This window comes from Bubalus kerabau, chromosome 2, assembly GCF_029407905.1.
Source record: "Bubalus kerabau isolate K-KA32 ecotype Philippines breed swamp buffalo chromosome 2, PCC_UOA_SB_1v2, whole genome shotgun sequence".
NCBI lineage: Eukaryota > Metazoa > Chordata > Mammalia > Artiodactyla > Bovidae > Bubalus > Bubalus kerabau.
This window is the reverse complement of record NC_073625.1, coordinates 92155940-92180235: the sequence shown is the minus strand read 5'-3', so window position 1 is coordinate 92180235 and position 24296 is coordinate 92155940. Positions and strand designations below refer to the sequence as shown.

The window sequence follows — 24296 nt, the reverse complement described above, 5'->3', positions numbered from 1 at the left end:
TGCATAGGTTTTATAGCAGTCTTTATTTCAAATGGATTATCCTTTTGTGTTTATTGTATATACTCTTAACAACAGTGATTAAAAAATGATGTGAATTCTTTAATTTGGTGTTCTTTTGTTAAATTCTTATTCCTAATGCTGGTTTTTCAGGTGAGGAAACCGAGTTAAAAAAAGGCAAAATAATACATTCAAAGAGATATGCTAGATCTGTAGTTGGGCCAGGGTAAGAACTTAGGAATTCATGTCTCCAGCTTGCTGCTGAGAAGTTATGTGTTTTTATTTGGCACTGAGGGGAACCTGGAGTAAGGTTAGATGTGATCTAGTGTGCTCCTAAAGGCTCATCAGTACTCCAGTGAGGTCCCTTTGACGTCTTGATGTATAGTCATTCTGGAGGGGATGTGTTTATCAGCATAGCAATTCTAGGTAAATCGGACACCTCTTTTTAGGACATTGCTTCCCTGTCTAAGACCAGCAGCATCATACTTGTGCACATTTTATTGAGTAAATACTTTGTACTGGCCACTTTACGTTCCTGAGTTCACATAATCTTCAACCCTTTTAGCAAAAATATTGCTATTAATATTTATTTCGAAGAAAAACAAATAGGTTTAGAAGGATGAAGTATTAGCCCAAGGTCAGAGAGCAGAAGAGGGATTTTGAAACAAAGTGGCTATCTTTATATCTCTGGCTGTTAACCTCCAGTGCTAGACTGAGTCCTCTGAAGCTTTGCAGCATGTGGATGGTGACGGTGGCCCCGCTATAGCTTCAGGGGAGCACGGGCTTAATTGACAGTGTCTACATCTTAACTTTGGCATAGTCTCATCATAACTTCTGAGTTTTCCAGAAATAACAGCAAGCACTTACATAGCATTTATAGTGTGCCAGGCTTTCTATCCATATTTAACTCATTTAATCCCAATAGCCGTACTGTGAGATAGTTACTATTATCCTCATTTTTTTTCTGGTAAGGAAACCAGAGCACAGGAAATATATGTACTTTATCTAGGAACTCAGCTAGTTATTGATGCAGGGGCAAGGGCAAGCATGGTAAACTGACCTTCCATCTCCTCTCATACCATGAGGTGTCTCCCCAGTTCAGCCATAGCACTTGGCAGGAATACTGTCTCTAGTTATGACTAAAACTGACATGAGAAACTGAGACTTCTGAAGTCCTCTCTCATTTGACAGCATATGAAAGGCAACATGACCTTTGGGATCAACCTGCCTAGCTTTAAATCCTGCCTTTGGCACTTCTGCTTGGATGGTTTTGGGTAAATTAACAAGCTTTAACTTCTCATTTATATAAAAAAAGGTAATATATAAATTTATATGAATCGTGCTTTATTTAAAAATACTTTTGAAATACTTTGAGTAAATTATTTAGTGTTTTTATTCCTCAGTTTCTTTACCTGTAAATGGGGATATTCATGGTCCTTAATGAGTTTTCATGAAGATTGAAAGAATTAATTTTTGTAAAATGCATAGCGTAGTTCTTGACATTTGGAAAGTCCTTTTAAGTGTCTGACACAGAAAATCAATAAATAAATATTAAAGACTATGCAGTATCCTATAGGTTAATCAATTTGGACCTTTCCCAACTCCTTGGAATCTTACTATAAGTTATCTGATTTTCTTTTCATTAATTTTAATACCATTTAACATTAGTATTGTAACATTGTATACATAACACATAACATTTAACATTGTATCCCCCCAAAAATGTTCCAATTTTGTTAATGCCAACAGCTGGAGTTCTCTGCTCACTTACTGAAAAAAGTTTATTTATAAAGTGATAACCATGTATTAATTGTTCAAAAGTATTTTTAAGAAGTTTAAAGACAGTAAAGACTATAGATTTTAAAATAGAATACTTTCTCCACCTTTGCTTTCTTCCTTCATTGTACAGGTATTTGTCATTATCTAGTACTATACAAGCATTTTCATTTGAAGAAACATTTCAGAGGAAATACATTAAGAGCTTGTACTTTGATTAATTATATGACAATTATAACTTGCTTAAACTCTGCTTAACACTTTCCATTTTTATTTTCAGGTCCCCTAAGGAAAATGGCAGGTAGAGTACCTTTTGACACTTTCTGTACTGTTGACCTAATTAGGAAATAGTTTAGAAAATATGGTAGCGCTAGGTCCAAGGGAACATGGCTCAGTTCTTTTATTACTTCCAGTATCACTGTCCAACTTCTTAGAGATCATTTGGCAAACATTATTTGTTAAGAGTCATATATTAGATATTTTATACTTTTTCATACTACATAAACTCTGTCATATCTATTCACTTGGAAGTAGTGTAAGCGATACATTGAAAATGAATGAGTGTGGCTGTGTTCCAATAAAACTTATTTATAGATCCTGAAATATCATTGTCATATGGTATTCACATGTCACAAATGTTGTTATTTTGAGTTTTTTCAACCATTAAAAAATATAAAATCCATTAACTCATGGACAGTGGGCTGGAGTTAGCTCATAGTCTGTAGTTTACAGACTTCTATCATAGACTGCTGACTAACAAGTACTTGTATTTTTTAATCTGTTAATTTTTATTTTAAAACTTTTATTTTTTTGAGGTATAGTTGATTTATAATACTATATATGTTTCAGGTGTACTACATAGTTATTTTAAAGGTTACACTTACACTCCACTTTTAGTTATTATAAAATATTGCCTATATTCCCTGTGCTGTATAATAAGCCTTTGTCAAATACTTTAAAATACTATGCTTAATTTAAAATTAGTATGAAAATTGGCATTCATAAAGCACTTTCAAGTATACTGTTGTCATTGAGTAATATAACCAAGTGTCATTTTAAGTGGTAAATGAAAAGAAGAAAGCTGATTTCTATCACAGTTCATTTGTAAAAACAGTTGCTCTCTGGAGTTTCTTAGAAGCACAATCTTAAAAGCATAGTCAGTCCCCTTTTTGAAAGTTGCTTGTCTTTTTGTCTTTGAATTCAAGTTTGTTTAAAATTTACTTTCTCTTGAAAGATAAATAATAATAATGTAGAATATATGAAGCAAATTCATAGGCTAAGCACAGGGATGTTTAGAGATAAAATAACATTTCTTCATTTAATTTTTTTAATTTTAATTCTTCTTATTGAAGTAGAGTTAATTTATAGTATTAGCTTCAGATGTGGAACATAGTGATTCAGGGTTTTATAGATTTTATTCCATTTGAACTTATTATGAAATATTAGCCATATTCTCTGTGCTGTATGTACAGTATATCCCTGTAGTGTATTTTATACATAGTAGTTTGTATCTCTTAATCCTCTACTCCTGTCCTGCCCCTCCCCCCTTTCCTCTTCCTACCAGTAACCATAGTTTGTTCTATATATCTGTGAGTCTGTTTCTGTTTTGTTAATTTGTTTATTTAATTTTTTAGATTCCACATATAAGTGATAACATAGAGTATTTATCTTTCTCTGTCTGATTTATTTCACTCAGTGTAATACCTCCAGGTATCCATGTCATTTTGCCTTCATTTATGTAAGATCAGGGGCTTCCCTGGTATCTCAGTCAGTAAAGAATCTGCCTGCAATGCAGGAGACAGATTCCATCCCTGGGTCAAGAAGATTCCTTGGAGAAGGAAAAGACAATCCACTCCAGCATTCTTGCCTGAGAAATCCAATGGACAGAGGAGCCTGGTGGGCTACAATCCACATGGTTGCAAAGGGTTGGACACAACTTAGTGACTAAACCACCACCACATATAAGATATAAATATAATATCTTACATTTGCAAAGGGTTTTCTGACTTCCTCATTTTTGTTTATATTATTTTAGCAAGTATTTACTAAGTATTTACTAAGTATCCTAAAAGACGATGCTGTGAAAGTGCTGCGCTCAATATGCCAGCAAATTTAGAAAACTCAGCAGTGGCCACAGGACTGGAAAAGGTCAGTTTTCATTCCAATCCCAAAGAAAAGCAATGCCAAAGAATGCTCAAACTACCGCACAATTGCACACATTTCACATGCTAGCAAAGTAATGCTCAAAATTCTCCAAGCCAGGCTTCAACAGTACGTGAACTGTGAACTTCCAGATGCTCAAGCTGGATTTAGAAAAGACAGAGGAACCAGAGATAAAATTGCCAACATCCTCTAGATCATCGAAAAAGCAAGAGAGTTCCAGAGAAACATCTGCTTTATTGACTATGCCAAAGCCTTTGACTGTGTGGATCACAACAAACTGTGGAAAATTCTTCAAGAGATGGGAATACCAGACCACCTGACCTGCCTCTTGAGAAATCTGTGTGCAGGTCAAGAAGCAACAGTTAGAACCAGACATGGAACAACAGAGTGGTTCCAAATCAGGAAAGGAATATGTCAAGGTTGGATATTGTCACCCTGCTTATTTAACTTATATGCAGAGTACATAATGAGAAACACTGGGCTGGATGAAGCACAAGCTGGAATCTAGATTGCTGGGAGAAATATCAATAACCTCAGATATGCAGATGACAGCACCCTTATGGCAGAAAGCGAAGGAAAACTAAAGAGCCTCTTGATGAAAGTGAAAGAGGAGAGAAAAAGTTGGCTTAAAGCTCAACATTCAGAAAACGAAGATCATGGCATCTGGTTCCATTACTTCATGGCAAATAGATGGGGAAACAGTGACAGTCTTTATTTTGGGGGGCTCCAAAATCACTGCAGATGGTGACTGCAGCCATGAAATTCAAAGAGACTCTTATTTCTTGGAAGAAAAGTTATGACCAACCTAGACATATTAAAAAGCAGAGACATTACTTTGCCAACAAAGGTCTAATGAAAGCTATGGTTTTTCCAGTAGTTATGTATGGATGTGAGAGTTGGGCTATAAAGAAAGTTGAGCGCTGAAGAATTGATGCTTTTGAACTGTGGTGTTGGAAAAGCCTCTTGAAAGTCCCTTGGACAGCAAGGAGATCCAACCAGTCCATCCTGAAGGGAATCAGTCCTGAATATTCATTGGAATGACTGATGTTGAAGCTGAAACTCCAATACTTTGGCCACTTGATGCAAAGAACTGACTCATTGGAAAAGACCCTGATGCTGGAAAAGATTGAAGGTGGGAGGAGAAGGTGACAACAGAAGATGAGATGGTTGAATGGCATCACTGGGTTTGAGTACACTCTGGGAGTTCGTGATAGACAAAGAGGCCTGGCGTGCTGCATGCAGTCCATGGGGTCGCAAAGAGTCGGACATGACTGAGCAACTGTACTGAACTGAACTGGGAAAACTAGACTGTTAAAACATAACTGAATTCTGATGTGAACACTCTGGTCAAAGAATAGTGTTCAGTTGCTGAGTGCTGAGTTTTCTATGGGGACACAGAGAACAATTCAATATGAAGCCATTTGATTTTATGATAGAATTGTTAACCTAAGTACAGTTTCAAAAACTGTTCAATATTGTCGAATATTAACCAGTTGGTGGAGTTTATTCACAACTTCTTGGTAGTCTTTTATTTTGAGCTGTGTATGAGTGAATGTGTAGCATATGAGTGAATGTGTAGCACAGAAGTAGTCTATGTAATATATATATAACCTGTCTCTGTACGTAAGTATTTATATACACATGAAGTTTTCTGTTTGCTTTGTACCTCTTTCAAGTTGCACACATTATTTTAAGTTAGTAGGACCCATTTGAAGTGAATCAACAAAATATCTGCCTGGTGTCCACACTTCAAAAATTCAACTCCAGGCCTTGTATGCACTTTCTTCCTAATAGAAGTGTGAGAGAAGAAGAAATATCTGAGTTTCTTGAAATACCTCTGGTTTGATTGATTGTCATGAGATGTAATATTATTTTTTCTATTTAAAACTTGCACACGTCAGACAGCCAATGAGGACATTTGAAGTGAGGAATAAATTTCCTCTCCACATGATTGATGTCTTTGGAAATAGCAGTCAGAGAGACTCTCCTCTATATAGCAGTTGTTTCAGTGTAGTTTAGAAGGTGAAAGGTGATGCCGTAGTGACGGTTGGTTAATTTGGTGTTGCTGAGTGCAGAAAGGCAGCACAGCTTTCTTCAATCAAATAATGTTTTGTCCCCAGTGTGCATCCTGCATCTTATGTACTTCCTTGTTCTTTTGGCTTATTTTTATTCTGTTGTTTATCCTGAGATATCTCTGTGTTGCATTTACCATGCCAGAACTAAGTCTGTTCTGGGTCATGCTGAAGTTCTCGAATCTGAGAATAGATGATTTTCTGATTCCTCAAGCATTTCTTTGATTTCTCTTTCTAGGACAGAAACTTGATAATGAATTGAAGTATCTCTGTGAGGCATTTTATCTTCTTTAATGAATATATCTTTACCAGACAAGGTGGATGATATTAGAAGTGTTATTTTTAGATGTCCAAGGAAAACACTGGGATAAAAATTATATTTTGCCAGTAAAGAGTAAGACCACTAATCTAACCCAGACTCCCTGATTTGCACAGATTTCTTGATCCAGAAACATTTCTCTTGATCATCTCCCTATGATGTTTAAAAGTCATGGAAAGCACATGATGGGCTCTCAATAAGAGCTTGATTTGCCTTGTCTGATTTTCTGTCAAGTCCAGGAAGCAACTGGAGTGCTAACTGGCACAGCCATTTCCTCTCCTCCATTTTTTTCCCCTTATCCCTGGTTCTTGTCTTAGATTCATGTTAACATGTTACTAGGTTGGGCATAGATCCCAGGGAGAAGCTCACCTTTCTGGAGATGCAAGCATGTGCCATCGCGCAGAGCTTGGAAAGATCATGCAGTCCTCACAGAGTTATGTTCTGCCTGTGAAGCGGTGTCCCTAAAATGATTACTCAGAAGACAGAAATGTATGAGGTTAACATGCATGCTCTTTAGGGTGAAAAATGTGTGTACTTAGTTTGATCTGTCTTGTTGCAACCCCATGGACTGTAGCCCGTCAGGCTCCTCTGTCCATGAAAATTTCCAGGCAAGAATACTGGACTGGGTTGCCATTTCCTACTCCAATGGCTTTTCCTGACCCTGGGATCAAACTTACATCTCCTGCATCGGCAGGCCACTGCTCCACCTGCATATTTAGAGACTGAGCACCCTTCCGATTAAGTCAAGAATATCACATATTGTCATTTAAGTGTCACAAAGTCAATGGTTCTGTCTGCTACATTAGTGAATAAAACTAACCATTTGTTTTTTCATTATTTTCAAAAATATTTATTGAACTACTAGGAGCCAGGCATTGTGAGGGATGTTTAGGATACACGTGGTGTGGTGAGTTCTGACCAGTAGGTGTCCCTCTTACTGTTCAATTTCACATTAGGGCCATCATTTTTTTTTTTTTTTTCCCCACCATATTTTACTGAATTTATTTCTTTACAAAAGGAGATCGGGAGTTACTCATGAATCAACATGTTCTGACATGATAAATTAAGGGATTGAGGGAATTTAGAGATGACAAGCAGATGTCTCATCGCTCAGCAAGACATCCAAGTGTTGAGATGCTCAGTTACCACTGTAAGGTTCCCTAAAGCACACCATTGGAAGTGACAGCTTATCAGATTGGGAAGGAAAACCTTATTGATGATACTCAGAGTGGGACAGGAACTTTGTGCCTCACTGCTTCTGTGGTAGGCAAGGGGTAACACCTTCATGGCATCCCCTGTAGACCCAGGGCAAGTCCAGAACTGCCAGAGTTCCCAGGAAGAAGAGGTCTCCTAAGACCAATTTATGCTTACCAAACTACAAAATATAGTGCATTCTCTAGGATGCTGATCAATCCATTTAAAGCAAGAAATGTATCTGCCAGCTGACTAATTATTGCATTGGCTTAGCTCATGCATTCTTTCCCCATAGGACAATCTGTAGGGAATTATGATCGTAAGTTCTTTTGCCAGCTTGAGATCAGAGAAGGGAAGTTGGGTGATCCTAATGGCCAATATCAAAGTCATGCTAGCCTATTGTAGCTGTCTCCAATCTAGGGTTCTGTGTTACAAGGAAGGTACAATGCACTGTCACAGGCTTTTCACTCATAGTAAGATAAATTAGTTAAGTAGCCCTTTTTCTAGACTCCATGAGACCCCTCTCGTTATCCTGACATTTTTTTATTCTAAAGATATGTAAATACCTTAATTAAGGCTGGAGTTTTCTCTCTATAGTCAAGCAAGTATAGATTTCTGTTAATTTAATAGGCATTGAATGCCAGGTACCAAGTCAGACATTGGAGATAGAAACTCAAGGACAGACTGCAAGGCATTCACTATAAACAAAATCTTTTTACAAAACAGCACAGTCTATAATCAAGGAATATATAAGTGAATCAGAAGAGGAAATGCTTATTTGAGTGCTTTGGTTTGGGCATCGTTTTGCTCCTACAGAATGTCTGAAGGTGGCAGATTATTTCCGTGCACATCTGCCTTCAGTGGTTCATCTTTGAGAGGGTGGAGGCTCTTTGAGAGGGTGGTGCACCTTTGAGAGGGTGGAGGATCTTGGTGTGCTTGTAGGGTATTGTTTCTGATGGCTGTGTCTCACAGACTGGCTGGAAGTGAGGGTGATGAGTAGAGCAAAGCTGTTCTCGTGATGACTTTTTTTTTGTTAATAGTTTAAAGTTACTGAGTGTAGTGTAGTCGTTCAGAATGCTGGTGCCAGAGTCAGGCAGATCTGCGTTTGAATCTTGACTTTACCCCTTTATATATTGTGATATTTTAGGCAAGTCTTCTTTAAAGCTTAGTTTCTTCACAATAATCTGAAAATAATAAAACTTTCACATTTGTTATGAGTATTAAATCAGACAAAGCCTGGGAAATAACCTGTCATTATAAGCACTTAAAAAATGTTAGTTTTTAGCTGTTAGATAAGTCTGAGTTGGTCTATAAGGTGTAGTTCTATTGGTTTAAAAATCTTATATTCTGATGTTTCTTCAAAATGATTATTTAAGAAAATGTCAAATGACATATCAAGTCCTACTTATTTATTTTCACTTTATCCTTTCTTCCAAGAAATCGTCTCTTTGTTTGCCTGTGGAAAGATAGTGAAAAGGCCCCATTCCCAGACAAAGTTATTTATTAACACTTGTCAAAATTTTATTCAACTCATTAATGAGGGAGCCAGCAGAAAAATGAGAGGTAGTTTCTAGAGCATTTGAAAGAAATATATATAGTTAACTGGGAAAGGAATGCTAAGATAGATGTTGTTGCTATTTAGTCACTAAGTTGTATCCAGCTGTTTTTGACCCCATGGACTGTAGCCTGCCAGGCTCCTCTATCCATGTGTTTCTCAGGCAAGAATACTAGAGTGGGTAGCCATTTCCTTCTCCAGAGGATCTTCTCAACCCAGAGATCAAACCCGTGTCTTTTGCATTGGCAGGCAGATTCTTTACCACTGAGCCACCAGGGAAGCCCCGCCAAATTGGACTAATTTGTTAGTTGTATTAACTAATTTGCTAAATGTCCTATAGGCAAGTAAAGTCATAAACTTTGGAGTTATCATTACTACTAGGCCAAAAAACCATCACTTCTTAGTAAGTTTTTTTACAATGCACTATTAAACTTTATGGGACTGTAAATTGTCTGGGCTATCAAGAAGAGACTTAGATAGCTGTCATATTAGAAGATATTCTAGCATGATATTTTTTAAAAAAATTCACAAGTCATCAATTAGCTTTATTTCCAAATAGTTCATATTTTCCTTTCATAATAGATAACTGTTTCAGTTCACAGTCATTAAGCTGCTTTACTGTTTCACTCCCCATTGTGGAGTACATAAATCATACAGCAACAGTACTGAGATACAAGAGGATTTCCCATTGTTGGGTGGAGTTAGAAGGTTTGGTTTGGTTTTTTTAAATCAGGGAGGAGAAACTCTAATAGGGGAAGAAGGAAGCTGACTGAGAGTGAAAAGGAACAGTTGATTTTGAAGGGGTGAGAACATGGGGGGAAGAAGATGCTCAGGTATTATGCAGGCTGACTCTGTGGCCTCTGTGTTCTTAGAGCTATAAACTCTCTGTTTTCTGGAAGAAGGGGATGGCTAAATGTTGCCATCCAGAGTCTACGGAGAATGGTGATGGAATCCTTGCCTTATGAGACTCTTCCTAGGTTTGCTCTCCATGGCTTCAGAGTTCCTTTCTTTGTGTTTCCTTGGCAGGACCTAATCTGTTTCTCTTGTCATCCACAGTGGCATAGATGTTCACTATGCAGTTACCTTCAGTGGGGAGGCTATCAGCAATACTACCTGGGACCTAATTAGCCTACATTCCAACAAGGTGGAAAACCATGGTCTTGTAGAATTGGATGATAAGCCCACTGCTGTTTATACAATTAGTAACTTCAGAGATTATATTGCTGAGACACTGCACCAGAATTTTTTGCTGGGGAGCTCTTCTTTGAATCCAGATCCTGACTCCCTTCAGCTTATCAATGGTAAGTTGTATAACCATTAAGTCCTTGTGTAGTTTTATTTTCTTTCCCAGTATATTCTCATAAAATGAAATTCCCAATATATATATGGTTCTTAGCACTCTCTAGGCTGCATCATACAGAAAACATCCTGATATGAATGGTGCTTTAGCTTTATTTCCAGATAGTTCATATTTTCCTTTCCCTGTTTTAGTTCATAGTCATTAAGCTAATGACTATTAGCCATGCAGCTAATTCGGGTAGATTAATCAGGGGTTTCTGGCGAATGAATGGCATGAGGATTAAGATATGCAATAGGCAAAATGAGGCTGTTTAGGATACTAAATCCATAAAGAGCATAGTGAGGTCTTATTTTTATGTGGAGCTACCTTCTAGAAGGTGTCCTAGAAAGAGGTCAGTAATTCACAGCAAGTTTAACAAAAGCTTTAGGATATCCAGCACAAACTAATTCAGGTGCTTTGCCTTTCAGTAGATGTACATTTCAATTGCTCAGAATTTTGTTCCTAAAATACATTTCTGTTGTTATGCCAGCTTTAGAATTCTGAATGGCTGCAGCTTCCTAGGTAACTTGATCGTCATTAAAATATATATTCATCTTTGATTTCATGCTACTGGTTTTCCATAGAAGACAAGTTAACTGAACACACAGTCGAGAAAAAGTTTTGGAAAGTACTTATTTTCCAAAAATAAAGTTTGATTTTTGATTGATCCCTTTATATCAGTGCAGTGAAAAGTAAAAGTGAAGTCACTCAGTTGTGTCCAACTCTTTGCGACCCCATGGACTGTAACCTACCAGGCTCCTTGGTCTATGGGATTTTCCAGGCAAGAGTCCTGGAGTGGGGTGCCATTTCCCTCTCCAGGGGATCTTCCCGACCCAGGTGTCAGTGCAGTAGGAACAGGTAAATACAGAGATTTTGCTTCTATTTTTGGTGTGATACACCAGATCACCTTTCTCGCAACCCCTTCTTTTTAATTTTTATTGATTCCTTCTCTCCTCCAGGAAAAATCATTCTATTTTTTGGTCTGTGTTCACATACATTATATAAATGCCTCTCATATTGTTTTATTTATCTCTCTGACATAGGGAACACTTCCACAAGAGGAACTTGGCTTTATACTAATGTTTAAAGCCTCAATATCATCAAAGTCTATAGTAACTAGTGAGGTTTCAGTAAATCTTACTGAGTTGAATTATATAATCTCCTCTCTTAACTTTGTGACTCTTTAGTATTGGTATAGTGATAAACTCTCTGGTGTCTTACCCTATTTTTCAAAGGTACTTTCTGCCAAAAAGGAAATAGTTTTGCTGCCAAAAAGGAAATAGTTTTGTATAATTTTCTCCATTTTTGGCATCACCCAAATGAATTGGAATTTCAGTTCAACTTTCTTATTAAAATGAAAAAAAGTCAATTTTAGAACAGATACTTCATGGGAATCCTGAAAAGAGTAAAAAATGCTTGAGAAAGGAAAGAAAATAGGAGTGTTCAAAATGTAACAATGGGAAGAATATTTATGTTGGAGTCTTATAATTTAGATAGATGGTGCTAATATAAGTAAAATATTTGAATAAAGTACCAAGCGTTTTCTAGGCAAGATCCTTCCATTTGTTCTACCCAAATCTAAGCTTATAAAAAGGAAGAACTTGGTTTTTAATTGTCTCTGAATCTTAAACACAGTAGTGTCTCAACTAAAAATTTCTTTAATGTTATTCTTTCTTTAGTGAGAGGGGTTTTACTTCCCCAAAGTGAAGACCAAGTTTGGAACATTCAAAGTTCAAGTCTTCAGCAAGCCCTACCATCTATTCTGGTAAGTATGTTTCTGTGTTTTATGCCTAGAACCAGGCTCTAAAACTTCTCTTCTTTGTACACCTACCTGCTTACTTTGGCATCATGGATTTCCCAAGCTGTTCCTATTTCAAATATTCTCTTACATCATCCTTGGAACATTATTCATAGTTGTCAACTCATGGACCCAACCATGAGCAGATAATTTAAGCCTTCTGCAGTGGTTAAATGAAGTCCATACGTTCGGCATTGCCAAAGTCCGCAAATGGTAGAAAGGTTATTTGTGGTTCATACTTGTTTGGTGATAATTAAACTGTAAGTGCCCACTGAGTTGTTCTCTAAAAGTTACCCAGAAATGTAAATTCGATGTACATAGGTATAGAGTATAGTTTTTTGTTACAGGGACTGTATTGAAGAAAATGTTAATAGATTCCAGAGCCTATAGAACAGTGTACGTATGGAAAAGAGAGAAAGAAGAGTAAAAATAGTGCCTGGTTGACAAATGACAAATACTGCGTGGGACTCTAAATCAGCCTCTCTTTATCCTGGGCAGAAAACATTCCCATTTGCACAGAAACAGCATGGAATGAACTTTTTTTGCTGTTCCTACTGCTCAACTCCCCTGGGCACACTTCTGTCCCTTCAAACCTCCACTTGCCATGACACCTACCCAGAAGCAACCAGTCAAAAAGAAAGTAGCTTCCTGCAGTGTCGGTAGAACAACCACCTCAGTACCACTAAAGACCAAACTGTCTACAACGATTCCAGGATCTTCTGTTATCACATAGTTGCACCATGGACATTCCCTTCTTCTACATTCCCCACTCCTTCTACCCTCTTGATACTTCTTTTCTGTCTCATATGGCAGAAAAGAAACTAATGTTAAATTAATTTCAAACATCTGTTTCTTGGCTTTCATCCAGCAGTGGAAATTTAGAAAGTCTGCCTCAAACTGGCTTAACCATCAATATCAGCAGCCTTTCCTTCTGCTCAGGTGTAGAGCAACTCAGTTTTGAAATGTGGAGTCACTGGAAATACTCTTTTCACCAAGTTCCATAATGGAGAAAAAAGGTTAGAGGGAGATTGACATCAGAGATTACATTCGTTTGGTGTTTGTTTTTTCATCCACTTACTCATTCAAGTGTATTTATTTTGTCCTTTTCATGTGCCAAGTGCTGGGGAGACTAAGATGAATAAAGTGTGGTCTTGCCTACAAGAGGTAGTTTCCAGTCTGGTGGTGGTAGACAGACTTGTACACAAATAAGGTGGTGCTGTCATAGGCGTTCATTCAGGGTGTGGTGGCAGGGAGTGGTGATCCATTGCAAACACATGCCTCTGGCCTCTGTTCCTTCTGATCACATTCTGGTCAGGGCTTCTTTTCTTTTCTTTTTTTTTTTTAACAGTTGTTTTGGGCTACTTTATTTATTTATTTATTTTTTACTTTACAATATTGTATTGGTTTTGCCATACATCAACATGAATCTGCCACAGGTGTACACGTGATCCCCATCCTGAACCCCCCTCCCACCTCCCTCCCCATACCATCCCTCTGGGTCATCCCACTGCACCAGCCCCAAGCATCCTGAATCCTGCATTGAACCTGGACTGGTGATTCTTTTCTTATATGATATTATACATGTTTCAATGCCATTCTCCCAAATCAACCCACCCTCTCCCTCTCCCACAGAGTCCAAAAGACTGTTCTATACATCTGTGTCTCTTTTGCTGTCTCTCATACAGGGTTATTGTTACCATCTTTCTAAATTCCATATATATGCGTTAGTATACTGTATTGGTGTTTTTCTTTCTGGCTTACTTCACTCTGTATAATAGGCTTCAATTTCATCTACCTCATTAGAACTGATTCAAATGTATTCTTTTTAATGACTGAGTAATACTCCATTGTGTATATGTACCACAGCTTTCTTATCCATTCATCTGCTGATAGACATCTAGGTTGCTTCCATGTCCTGGCTATTATAAACAGTGCTGCGATGAACATTGGGGTACACGTGTCTCTTTCAATTCTGGTTTCCTCGGTGTGTATGCCCAGCAGTGGGATTGCTGGGTCATAAGGCAGTTCTATTTCCAGTTTTTTAAGGCATCTCTACCTGTTCTCCATAGTGGCTATACTAGTTTGCATTCCCGCCAACTAAAGAACACATACAGATGGTCAGGGCTTTGTCACCACAGATCTGTGATGATAACTTAGAATGATGTAAAGACACAATTTTATATAAGCCAGGGTTTGCAAACTTGAGATGAGCTGACTAGATATCCAGCTATAGGCATGTGCTTTGGGGCTATTTTTTTAAGCCAATTTTTAAAAATTAGGAGATTTTTTGATAAAAATGCAGATTTTTCAATTTATTTTGAAAACCAGAAGATCCGATATCATTGTTTACATTTTCCATTGCAAGAAGTGGCTAGAGCTTGGTTGAAAGAGGCTGCCCGTTTAGTTATGGCAGACACTGACTAACTGTACTCATTTGTTCATTTATGTTGCTTGTTCTGTGGGTCTGTTTGCATTTAAGCCAACTCCTTGGTTTTTCAGTTTGAGGAGACATTGGAATGTTAATGGGTAATAATAAGACATGAAAGAAAAGTATGATTAACTAGAAGTGTCTTTGTTGTTTTTTTTTTTAACCAGATTTTATTTTTAGAAATTATTTTAGAGGTAGTAATTTGGGGATATTGAATTTGACACCTTTTGGCCTTCTGATTTGGAAAATCACTTGTTGCACAGTGTGCTTCCTATAGCACTTAGCAAGCTTTTCAATTGGCATTAGCAGAACTGAAACTGGCCAATATAATATTGAACCTGTTGATATACTACATTGAGCTAAAAGAAGAATTCAGCAGTTGAATTTGTTACTATGGGAACATCTATTCATATAAAAATAAATGAAGTGCTATTCCTGGCATGTATGTGTTTACCTTTCAAAATATATGAGAAAGCTTCATTGCCATGCCATTTTTTTTTTTTTAGGGGGTACTTGTTTGGAATAGATGGTCTTCTTTATTTAAAAAAATCAAGTTGTTTTACTTCACATTTTATGTTGCTTACCTGTGGCTTAACTTTCATTACAGAATTGTTTATTGTTTTAATTTTTAGAAAATGAAAAGGAATTTAGTTTACAGGTATTTGAAATCATGTATATTTCTTGAGGATTTCTTTTTCATTGAGGGTTCAACTGCCTTTCCTAATGTGTGTCAGGTCGTAGGCTCTGTCTGATAAAACTCAAATTTTTAGGTATAGGTCGAGGAGCTTAGTCATCTCTCCTATAATTTTGAAAAAATGCACACCTAGAATTACAACAATATAAATATACCTGACTCAACTGGAAGCACAGGTGGCTTTAACACATTTCTAGAAGTGGTTTTAGATAATTAAGAGGAAAGCAAATGAATTCTCTGGTATGGTATGATTCTTATCATCATAACAGCTTTTTTGAGGGACAGAACTTAGTATTGACTAAATGGCTTTCTTACTTAAAATTGAATACATATATAATTTTAGGATAATAGAAAAAAATGAGAAAGGAAGAATTCCCTTATATACGAATAGCTTCTATATTCAACATAGCAGACATTTAAATATTAGAAAATGGTCTTTCCTCCTTTCTCTGCTCTTTTTTCACCTGAGTCTTTTGGATCTTTGCACACATGCCAGCCTGAATGAGAACTGACTGCCAAATCTGCTAGCTCTAGTTTCTCCTCTGGAAATCCTTTTGCCCTCTGGGTATATACACTTGTACATATTCTTCAACAAAAAGTCCTATATGGTGAGTGAAACCCAAGGACAGAATTCTAGTAACTCAGAATCTAATTCAGATTTTTTTTCTCTATTTTTTGTCACTGTGGGCCTTTCCTGTCTATGAACCTCAGTTCCTTATTTTTAATAGGCAAGTTTTGACTAAATGATTCTTAAGAGTCTTTCTAGTTATAAAATTTGGTACTTTTATTATGTTCACATATATGTGCATGCTCTGCCCCCTTCCTAACATAAGATTTTTGTAAACCAAAGGATGGCCTTATAAAGCACTAAACCTTTGGCAAAACAAAAGCTATTTGTTTTACTTCTACATTCTAGACTTCAATTTGTTGTCTTTTCATTTATTTGGAATTGAACTCTGGAATTGCTGTCTCCATCTGGGCAATTCTTTTTATTTCCCCTTTCTTGAAATATAATTGACCTAGAACATTGTATAAATTTAAGGTGTACAAGATGATGATTTGATATATATTGTGAAGTACTTATCACAGTAGTTAGTTAACAGCTCCATCACTTCACATACTTATCTTTTTTTTGGTGGTAAGACCATTTAAGAGTAACTCTTTAGACAAATCTCAAGTTTATAACAGTACTGTTCACTATAGCCACCATGTTGTACATTAGATACCCAGAACTTATTTGGCTTATAGCTGCAAGTTTGTACTCTTTGACTGACATCTCTCCATCTCCTCACCCCCAGCTCCTGGAAAACACAACTGTTTTTATGAGTTTGGCTTTCTCAGATTCTACATATAAGTGGTATCATACAGTATTTGACCTTTTTTTCTGATTTAGTTTACTTAGCATAATGCCCTCTAAGTCCATTCATATTGTCACAAATGGCAGGACTTCTTTCTGTTTCCTGGCTAGATAATATTCCATGGTGTGTGTGTAACGCATCTTTATCCATTTATCCACTGATGGACACTCAGGTTGTTTCCATGTCTTACTATTCTGAATAATGCTGCAGTAAGCATGAGAGTACAGAGAACTCTTTGACACACTGATTTAGTTTTCTTCAGCCATATATCCAGAAGTGGGATTGCTGGATCACATGGTAGTTCTGTTTTTAATTTTTCTGAAGAAACTGTATACTGTTTTCCACAATGGCTGTAACCTATTTACATTCCCACTAACAGTGCACATGGGTCCCTTTTCCATACACCTTTGCTAGCACTTTTATCTTTTTTGAAAATAGCCATTCCAACAGGTGTGAGATGATGTTTTGTTGTGGTTTTGACTTGCATTTCCCTGTTAAAGGTGATTTTTGAATATCTTTTCGTATAACTATTAAAATATTTTCTTTCTGTTTTTCTCAGACCTCCTATGGATATACCTTCTGCATGCTTCTTGCTACCTCTGTGGCAGATTTCTTAAGCTTGTGTGCCCTCTCTTGATCCTGCAGTGCACCAGGCTGAGTGATGATAGCTTTCCTTTTGCTTTCCCAAGGGAAGTGCAGAAGCTAAAGTTTGTCATCTGTCCCTGGCCTATAGATTCAGGCTGGCTTTCTGTTCACTAGCTGTCTGCCAAAGCTTGCTCTCTCTGCCATGGGAAGGGCATACAAGGAACCAGCCATGGGGTGGAGCAGGTGTGTGTGGGGGTGAGGCACACACAGTACTGGAAGCGCCTGTGGGCTATGGAAGGGGGATCAATGGGCAAAGCGTTTTGGCAACTCATGGTCAGGCCTCCTGATGGAGTCCGTCATGCAGTTAGTAGGATCTGTATCCCTTAAATACGTTCAGAGTCCTAGCTGCTCTTCTTTCAGCCACTTCCCATCCTCTAGTTGTGCATCTTACAACTCAGTACTCTGGACAGAGTGAGAGAGAAATACAAGGACCTGCACAGCTGGGGCGGCCAGAGACTAACACACTCTTACTTTCCTCTGTGCAGAAATCTTGTGCAGAGTGGTGCTCTCTTGGCCGTGGGCTGTGTTGCCATGTGGGAGGGATGAGGTGGGTAAAGTGAAACTGTTTCGCTTACCTTCAACAGTGTGTCTGAACTTGGATTTAGTGGTGTTTTGGGAGCTACTCTTGGACTTCCACAATGGTTCTCTCATTTACGGGTGATTGTCCAAGTTATTGTTCTCCAGTGTCTCCCAGATTGTGTCCAAGAGGGGCTAGAGCCAGTTCATGGGCCACCTCAAGTCCACAGCCAGGGCTGAAGTCTGTATGCTTATTACCCAATGTTCCAGGTGGGCCAGACTCCTTCTGGGTCCCTTGATGTATAGTACTGAATCCCGCAGCTCCCACAAAGTCACTTTTGTCCACAAAGGGTGAAAATTGGTGTTGTTGAAAAGGGAGTATGAGTTGGGGATGTCTTACTCATTCATCTTGCTTACATCACTCTGGCTCATTTTTGAGGACCCAGAAAGTTTTAGACTCTCTAGTCAGAAATAAAGGCAACTTTATGTATCTGTTTGGTGCTAGGTTATATAGGAGCACCATGTACATAGGTCAGTGATTACAAGCTGCTTTCCCTATATAGGGTTTTGAAGTTATGAAGGTTAAATTCATTCCTGGTGATGACATACTCTTAAATACTAAAATTTACTAGAAAAATGCCAGAAATCTTTCCCCTGATTTAAATCATCTTTTTGGCCTTACTCATGAATCAAGTTTTGATATCCTCAGTTTCACTTCTGATGAGAGAATTCCCAAGAGGTAATTTCTTATCCTGAAATGGTTCTTTTTTTTAATATATCATTTGCAGCAGTTACATCTAGTCTTTTGAAGATGGTCTTTCTCTTCCTTTGATATATATTTTGCTTTTCTCTATATATTCAGTTCATCAGACTCAGATCACTAGACTCCAGTCTAATGCTCAGATGTGTATTTGTCTAATTCCTATTTCTGACCAAGTCACATTGCCAAAAATATATAGTAATATTGCACCATCCCCTTTTCATCACTTCCCTCTTTACTTTTTAGATTCTTTATTTCTAATTAAATTTTGCCAGAATGATACCATTTTTGGTTCATGTTGTTGTTTTAATCCATTCTCTTCTTCCTTTTCTGGCCATTTGTATTTCATCACATATCTTGTAATCACCTTTTGACAAAAATGATGCAAACTTTTATGGATATTTAAAATACATTGCACTACAGAACATGGCTCAGTTAGGGTTTCAGTGGTAGCAGAACCCCCTGGTTAATAGTGCGAGGTTAAGGGAATGAAAAAGGAAATCTCAAAGCGTGCTGAGACTAACAGCAGTGAGAAGCCATTCCCATCCATTGAGGTTTAGGGCAGGGGGAGGAAATGCAGTGACCAGAGCCCAGTAAGAGCTGAAGCTTCAGTTGTAGAGGGACAGAGCTACTGCAGGACACACAGTATGGAGGCTTAGAGGAAAGAAATACCCTAACCTCTCAGTCTTCCTGTTTTTTGATCTTCTGCTTCTAAACGTGCAAACTCAAACAGAAGACAGCTCGTAAGGGAGCGGGGGTGATGAAGTTATCAGGGAAGAGAAGGAGCTAGGGTTGTGACAGATAAAAATAATCAACAGGATGGCCCACTTAAAATAGGACCTAATTAAAAGAGTCTGAACAGGGAACGAAGTGTTGGTGTCACTGAGTTCTACAAAAGAAAATTAGTTACTTGACTTAGTGCTTTTAGTTTAGAAATAGTAGATGAAAGTAAGAGTATTTCTATGTATACCCAATGATCTACTGTGCATTTATCACTAGAAGAAGGGATGAATTCGGACATGCTCAGTAATTTCTTGCCTCCTGTTTCCTCCTTTGTGATTGAGGGAGTGTGCTATCTAATGCTTCATCATGTGGACCCTTGATGGAGAGACGAGAGAAAGTGTGTAGGCAAAGCATAAAAGACATTAGGTGATGTAACTGAGTTGAGTCCCTCCATAGCTTAGTAGATTGAGTTAGTTCATGGCCATAGACTAAACTATAGTTAGCCACCTTAAAATTGTGTGCTTTTGTTTAAAAAGCATGTTAGGCTTGAGCTTATGTGCCAGTGAAAGTTCACCACCTCTGGCAGGAATCTCCTGGAGGAAGGTAGAAGGGATTCTGTTCAGAGTTTCTTATTCTTAGTTTTCATGGACTTTATTTTGTTCATAGCTATCCCATGAATTCTAGTTTTCAGGCAGGTTCATGCTTGTGGAAATTTTCTTAAAGTTTCCAGTTAATGAGAAAATATAATGATTCAACAACTAAAGAAGTATTTTAGAAACCCAGGCTGGTATAATACAATGGGCATGTGATGAGGCTCCATCCTTTACTGAGGAACCTTTAAGAGTGTAATACCATGTCTTGGTCCCACTCTTAGACCAGTTAAGTTAGGATCTCTGGGGTGTGTGGCTTGGGCATTGGTGTCTTTAAAAAATCTGCATGAGATTTTAATGCTATTTAGAGTAGAAAATTATTGATCTTTCCTATTTTTATTTTTCAGTTTTCACCTAGGAAATATTTTATGAATTCCTTCTATGCATTTGACACTTCTTGGGTTTTGTTATTCAGTATAGATTGGAATATATAAACTCCTATCCAATGTCATGGCCATTTTACCTATTAAAATCATCATTAAACCTTTTTACATAGACTGATCTTCACAAGATTAAATAATTAATGTGTTCAAGGATTGTGTTTCTGTCCACTTTTCTATTCCTGAGTGTGTGCTTAGTCGCTCAGTCATGTCTGACTCTTTACAACCCCATGGGTTGTAGTCTGCCAGGCTCCTCTGTCCATGGGATTCTCCAAGCAAGAATAGTGGAGTGGATTGCTATTCCCTTCTCCAGGAAATCTTCCAAACCCAGGTCTTGCATGCAGATCAAACCCAGGTCTCCTGTATTGCATGCAGATACGTTACTGCCTGAGCCACCAGCTAAATTTTAAGATACGATTAATACTATGTTAGTAAAGGTGGTACTATAATTCACAGATATTGCTATAATTTGCAGATATGGCTACTTATTCAAGGTAAGAGACCACATTTCACTTGGTGGCATTTCTTATGAAAATAAAAGACCTGTAATTAATTTTTAATACCTTTCAGAATGATGAATAAAATTACTGATTGTTTTTCATGCTGTGAGCAACGTGCTTAGGTTTTTGACAACAAAGTAAAGATACTAGTAACTTCTGTGTATTTAAAGCACACTAATAAGATAGAGGGAAAGGAACCATCTAAAGCAAGAGAAACAATGTTTTATCCCACAAACTCACTTTGTTTGGGATCTTTTAAAGATAATTTGTCATCTGTTCCTACTTTTCAGGTGAGGTTCAAGTGATACATGATTTTTCTCTAGATTTTCCAACTAGTAAGTGGTTGAATTGGGATTTAATTATAGATCTCTTTGCTTCTAGAGCCCATACCCCATCCCTTCCCCAATATTACATTGCCTTTTGTCCCTGTAAAATCTGGGAATGTAGATGGATGGATGATTATTTGAAATTATTTGTATGTGTTTCTTTTATCTGTGATATGATTTAGCCTCTTTTTGCCCCTCCAGGATAATACCCCTCAAGCTGAATGGCCCTCAGCAGATGAATCCACCACGAGCAGTATTTCACCACTTGGTTTCAGCTCTGGCCTTCCTTCAGCCACTGGCAGGGAACTCTGGTCAGAAAGCCCTTTGGGTGATTTAGTGTCTACACCCAAATTAGCCTTTCCCTCGAAGGTGAGCCTCAGTTCTTCCCCAGAGGTTTTAGACGTTAGCGGCTTGACTCTTCATTCTGTCACCCCAGCAGTGCTTCAGACTGACCTGCCTGTGGCTTCTGAAGAAAGGACTTCTGGGTCTCACTCATTAGAAGATGGTAAGGAATTTTAATCACTTTTCACAATTTATTGCATTAGATGACAGAGGTTTTGAAGAGAGCAAGAGACTAGGGTTAGAAGAAAGCATGGCCACATTCACTGAGAGGAAATGTCTTGGAAAAGTTGTGTGAGAAAGGGAACAATTGGCTTTAATGGGTTGGAATGGAAAGTCCAAATAGGTAAATAATAAGAAATGACTATCTTGGGTGAGATCACCTGATAGATATTTTGAAGCTTCTGTTAAAGGATATATAATTAAATTATATTACTATTTAAGAACTACTGTACTTGCTTGAATATTTTAGTAGTAAACAAACAGCCTCAAAGATTATGCCAGTATCTTTTAATAGGATTAATTTGGGGCCAATAGAGATTTTTAGCTTGCATTAGGCTTGAGAAGGGGAAAGTCTGAACTGGGGAAGCTGTAGCAGAGATTGAGAAATGAAAGTCAAGTAGATGATTTAGATGTGGCAGGAGAGGACAAATCAGTGAGACTCAGGGATAGAGTATAGGTGAAAGAGGAAGATGAATAAAGATATAAATAATGAGCCCAGGTTTTTGAACATTGGGTGAACCTGAAGAATGGTGGATAATAAACATAGCCAGAAAACGGGAATTCAATTTCCTAGGGAATTTTCTTCCTAAGATTTTACTAGAGTCAGTCTTTGTTGTCAGTATGGCTACCAGCAGTTCTCTGTTTTCACAGGGTAAAAAAAACCCAAAGTGTTTGAAAATGAGTTATTTTAGTACCTGATGTTTTGTTATCCACAGGGAAGGGGGTTATAATCATGAGTGATTGTACCACATCACAAAAACATAATCATCCCTTCTTGTTGTTTGCTGGATTTGGCAAGGTAAAAGTCAGCAACTGTCTGTCATGATCTAATGGGGAAAAACAGGTATTTATTAGGACTGGGAATATATTTTGGCATCTTTGTAGACTGATTAATGGAAAACTCTATTTTTAGGATTAATGAAAGTTGAAGTGTCAGAAGATTTTCTTTCTGTTAACCCATTGCCTTCAAGTCCATTTACTTATCCTGTGCCAAAAGAAACACCACCATCCATGGAAGACTCTGGGATATCTTTGCCATCCTCACCATATCCAGTCTCCTCTGTCACATTTGATCTTCTTGCTAAAGAAGTAACTACACCGTTTGGCATGGACTCTTTGGCCTCCAAAGTCAAAGACCAATTAGAAGTGAGCCCTTGGATGCCAGACATAACTATGGAAAAAGAGTTCATGTTTGAAAGTGGTTTGGGTTCAGGGTCTGGGCAAAAGATAGACCTGATTACTTGGCCATGGAGTGAGACTTCATTAGAGAAGAGCACTGAACCATTGTCCAAGTCATGGCTTGAGGTTGAGGATTCGCTTTTGCTAACTGAGGGTATAGATGTGAAACCAGTTATAGATGACAAAATAGATTCTGCAGATCAACGTGCTGAGCATTCAGAATATGGGCCTTTTGATGGGTCTACAAACTTTGCAGAAGATGAGCCCCTTGGTGGACCTACTGTGTCCCTCTTTGCAGAGACCACAACTCAATCTGCATCTCCAGTTCTACCCAAGCACACATCAGAGGTACCCGACATTGATTATTATTCAGTTACCAAATCACCTCCTCTGCAGACATTTGTGGCAGTCTCCACTTCTACTGATAAAGCAGATCAAGTAGAACACTTTATAAAGGAGGATATGGAGCAGACTACAGAGTCATTTAACCATGAATGGTTTGACAGCAAGATTTCAATAGAAAAGTCAGATGTGCAGCCTTTGAGGACCACAGTGCCAGAGTCAGATGTCTTTTGGGCAAGAACTTATCCCTTAGGGAAACTGTCCAGAGACACATTGGCAAGTACACCACAGAGTACTGACAAGCTCTGGTTGAAAGCTTCCATGACACAGTCTACCAAATTGCCTTCAACCATAAGTTCCACCCTGCTGGAAGATGAAGTCATTATGGGTGTACAGGATATTTCATTAGAGTTGGACCAGATAGGCACAGATTACTATCAGCCTGAGCTAATCCCTGAGGAAAGTGGCATGGTTGGTAGTTATGTGGAAATGTCTACAAATATCCACTCCACAGAGATGGCTCTTGTTGCTCAACCCACAAGAAGTGATGACCTGAGTCATACCCAAGCCGTAGGAGCTGTGGTGGTTTTCTTCAGCCTCAGAGTGACTAACATGATGTTTTCAGAAGATCTGTTTAATAAAAACTCTTTGGAGTATAAAGCCCTGGAGCAAAGATTTTTAGAACTGGTAAGCATAAGAAGTGAAATACGGGCATTAGTGAATAATCATATATGAACCACCCCTCTTTCCCCACAACATAAGTTCTCAGCCAAGGAAAGTGTGGTCTGCTGTGGACTTTCATTTCCTATCATCTCCAAATAGTGTAATAGCCTAGGGTTGGTAGGAAAACAATGAGGCAGGTGGATAACAAAAAAAGGAAAACACAAATGTGGCATAACAGTGATATGACAACTTAGATACTGGATTTTTATTCCATAATTTCTAGGATTGAAACAGGTTTAAGATTTATTTTCACATTTTATTGTGAGATTGCTTTGTAGGTACCTATAATACTTTCACT

The 24296-nt window shown here is 37.9% G+C and overlaps 1 protein-coding gene across 1 annotated transcript in view; it reads left to right on the top strand.

Annotated features, from left to right (window-relative positions):
• The window catches only part of IMPG2 (interphotoreceptor matrix proteoglycan 2), a 75089-nt gene that overhangs the window by 34859 nt on the left and 15934 nt on the right, over positions 1-24296 (top strand). Inside the window, exons 9-13 of the mRNA XM_055567965.1 lie at positions 2054-2074; positions 10133-10377; positions 12095-12180; positions 21395-21698; positions 22668-23962. Of these exons, the coding sequence (XP_055423940.1) occupies positions 2054-2074; positions 10133-10377; positions 12095-12180; positions 21395-21698; positions 22668-23962 (1951 nt within the window). The remainder of the gene's footprint in view (positions 1-2053; positions 2075-10132; positions 10378-12094; positions 12181-21394; positions 21699-22667; positions 23963-24296) is intronic.